Consider the following 2,843-nt stretch of genomic DNA (forward strand, 5'->3'; position numbering starts at 1 on the left):
TCTCCATATAATTTCATTTGGAAAGAAACTTGAGCATATAAATAAAATGTTTGGAAACCACCACGCTATGAGACCAGCATGTGCTGTCTAGTTCTTATGCTCTACAACAGTAAGATTTCAGGGCATTAAGACTTTGTTCCAGGATTCTGTCATTCTGCCAAGGTTCTGTGGCTGGGTTCTAAAGGAGCTTGCCTGGCTTAGAACTGCAAGTGACTCAAGTGTCATGGAGAGCACCAGCAAAGCCTTAGGGCCCATCCCTGGGCTCCTGGGTTCTCTTCCACTATGACGTCAGCTTCCGTTCTTCCTTTCTTATAGACAATTTTACATTTCAAGGAAATCAGAGCCCTTAATAGTTCAATGAGGTCACTTTGCTGAGCACAATCCCATACCCTTCAGCCTCTGCTCCACAGAGCCTAAGCAAAAGATAGAAACTCACAACTTCCTTCTTTTGTTATCTGGAAATTATCCCAGGGTCTGGTGCCTACTCAGCATATTCAAGGAAGGTCTTACCTCATCCTTCCTTGATTGTGACCCTGCCCAGGCTCTCTGCTCCCTATAAAAGGCATGCAGAGCTACCAGAGGAACAGAGAGGTTGAGAACGTCCCAGAAACCTTCACTTCTCATGCTGAAGCTCACACCCTTGCCCTCCAACATGAAGGTTTCTGCAGCACTTCTGTGCCTGCTGCTCATGGCAGCCACTTTCAGCCCACAGGGACTTGCTCAGCCAGGTAAGACTTCTCCCTCCTTAAGGGGAGACCAAAAGAGGAATTAAGAAGAGCCATTATGTCACAGCTCATTAGGAATAGAACCAGAACTAAAGGCTCAGGTCACTGAGGCTGGTTCCCTTGATCTTTCCTGACCCCAGTTTTGGGAGCAGAGAGTGGAGTCGCTACAGCAACAACCCTGCTATTGTTTGGGGAAATGATGCAGGAGGAAGAACTGTTTCTCACTGTGGGTGTGAAGGACATTTCAGGCAGTAGTTGAGAGGAAGAAACTATTGCTTGAAGCTTCAAATTTTGGTCATGGTTCAGTGTACATTCCAGAACAGTGGCTGTGTAAAGAGGATAAGGACCCAGAGGAATCTCAACGTATGGCATAGGCTAGCTCTAAAGCCCATGAGGATGAAGGACTGGGAAGCAAGGTGTTGGAACTTATGTTCCCAGTGTCAGAAGTGTTGGGTTAGTAGACAAGGACTAGCTTGTTACTCAAAATGTTTCCATACCCAGTCAACAATGAGGGGCCCCATAGTTCAATAGAGGAAACAGACTCACAGGTAACATTTTATCTCTGGGATCTGGACTAAGACACTGAACTTAGGATGGTGATTTCTTGGTCTTCTCCTCTTTTCCTTACAAATGCACACTTACAGTGGGTCCTAAATGTCTCATTCTTTGCAAAATTTCTTTCAGATTCAGTTTCCATTCCAATCACCTGCTGCTTTAATGTGATCAATAGGAAAATTCCTATCCAGAGGCTGCAGAGCTACACAAGAATCACCAACATCCAGTGTCCCAAGGAAGCTGTGATGTGAGTGGACAGTGCCTGGCACCCCCATTCAAAAGTTCTGATGGACAACATAGAGAAGTCAGGATTCATGTCCACATGAGTCGGATGCATATAACATCTATCCAAAGGACCCCTCTACCCCATAGAGAAGCTCAGCCCGTGAGAAGGAGTCCATAACTGCTCTAGGATTCCCTTCTAGGGGCTTGGTGAAACTATCCCAATACCTTCAGCCAGGAACCTGGAGGGTTTCAGCTGGACAGCAAGAGCAGAGCTTCCTTCTGGAGCTTCTTCCTCCCACTCTTTCCCTCCCTTCTCTCCCGGGTCTGGGTCCTTCACCTAAGGACCAAGGGCGGATCAGGTCTAGGGACCAATGGCCCACGGTCCTGGGTAGGATCTTCAAAATGTTCCATCTAATTGTGCCCTCTCTCCCCCACAGCTTCAAGACCAAATGGGGCAAGGAGGTCTGTGCTGACCCCAAGGAGAGATGGGTCAGGGATTCCATGAAGCATCTGGACCAAATGTTTCAAAATCTGAAGCCTTGAGCCTTCATACCTGGACTGAGAGTCAGAGCCTGAAGAAAACCTTATTTATTTTCCCCAACCTTCCCCAGGTGCAGTGTGACATTATTTTATTATAACATCCACAAAGAGATTATTTTTAAATAATTTAAAGCATAATATTTCTTAAATAATATCTAATTACATTTAAGTTATTGATGTTTTAACGCTATCTGCCATACATCCCAGTGAATGTAAAATACAAAATCCTGGTGATGTGTTTTTTGTTTTTGTTTTTGTTTTCCTATGAGCTCATTAAGTTCATGGCAAAATGTCATTGTTCTCCCTCCTACCTGTCTGTAGCGTTGTGGGGTCCTCCAATGGATCATCAGGGTGAAACACTTTGGTATTCTTTGGCAATCAGTCCTCCTATAAGTCAAATGTGTGCTTTGTACTGCTGTTGTTGAAATTAATGTTACTGTACATAACTATGGCGTTTTGGAAAAAAATTTTCAGAAAGAAAAATATATGTACTTTAAAACTACTTAGTCTTATTCTTCTTGGGATAACATTTAGCTGGGAGTGAGTTTTGGGCATCATGGGTGACAGTTTGGGCATGGAGGGGCCATTATTCAGGAATGTCTTTTGGCCATGCTGAGCTCAACCGAGGTTCCCAGAGAACTTGGTGGGACCAGGCCAGGATGTTCCAACTCTTTGACTCTAGTCCCTAACTTCAGCAGCCTTTATTCACTAGCCTCTCTACTGCCTTTTCTTGCGACACCTACCTTTGCACAAAGTCTCTCTCCTGATCTCTTGCAATGATCTTTAAACTTTTCTCCA

General features: G+C 44.7%; 1 protein-coding gene across 1 annotated transcript; it reads left to right on the forward strand.

The window, feature by feature from the left end:
• The first annotated feature begins 218 nt into the window (after positions 1 to 218).
• Positions 219 to 2,547, forward strand: CCL8 (C-C motif chemokine ligand 8). Its single transcript, XM_003912600.3, has 3 exons — positions 219 to 728; positions 1,410 to 1,527; positions 1,943 to 2,547. Exons 1-3 carry the CDS (start codon positions 623 to 625, stop codon positions 2,046 to 2,048), a joined length of 330 nt encoding a protein of 109 aa, XP_003912649.1. The 5' UTR covers positions 219 to 622; the 3' UTR covers positions 2,049 to 2,547.
• The last annotated feature ends 296 nt before the right edge of the window (positions 2,548 to 2,843 follow it).

This window comes from Papio anubis, chromosome 17 (assembly GCF_008728515.1).
Source record: "Papio anubis isolate 15944 chromosome 17, Panubis1.0, whole genome shotgun sequence".
In the NCBI taxonomy this organism is placed as follows: Eukaryota; Metazoa; Chordata; class Mammalia; order Primates; family Cercopithecidae; genus Papio; species Papio anubis.

Coding starts and splice junctions, on each gene's coding strand:
- CCL8 (XM_003912600.3), top strand. CDS start 623: ATGCTGAAGCTCACACCCTTGCCCTCCAACATGAAGGTTTCTGCAGCA. Junction 729..1,409: donor ACAGGGACTTGCTCAGCCAG/GTAAGACTTCTC, acceptor AATTTCTTTCAG/ATTCAGTTTCCATTCCAATC. Junction 1,528..1,942: donor TGTCCCAAGGAAGCTGTGAT/GTGAGTGGACAG, acceptor TCTCCCCCACAG/CTTCAAGACCAAATGGGGCA.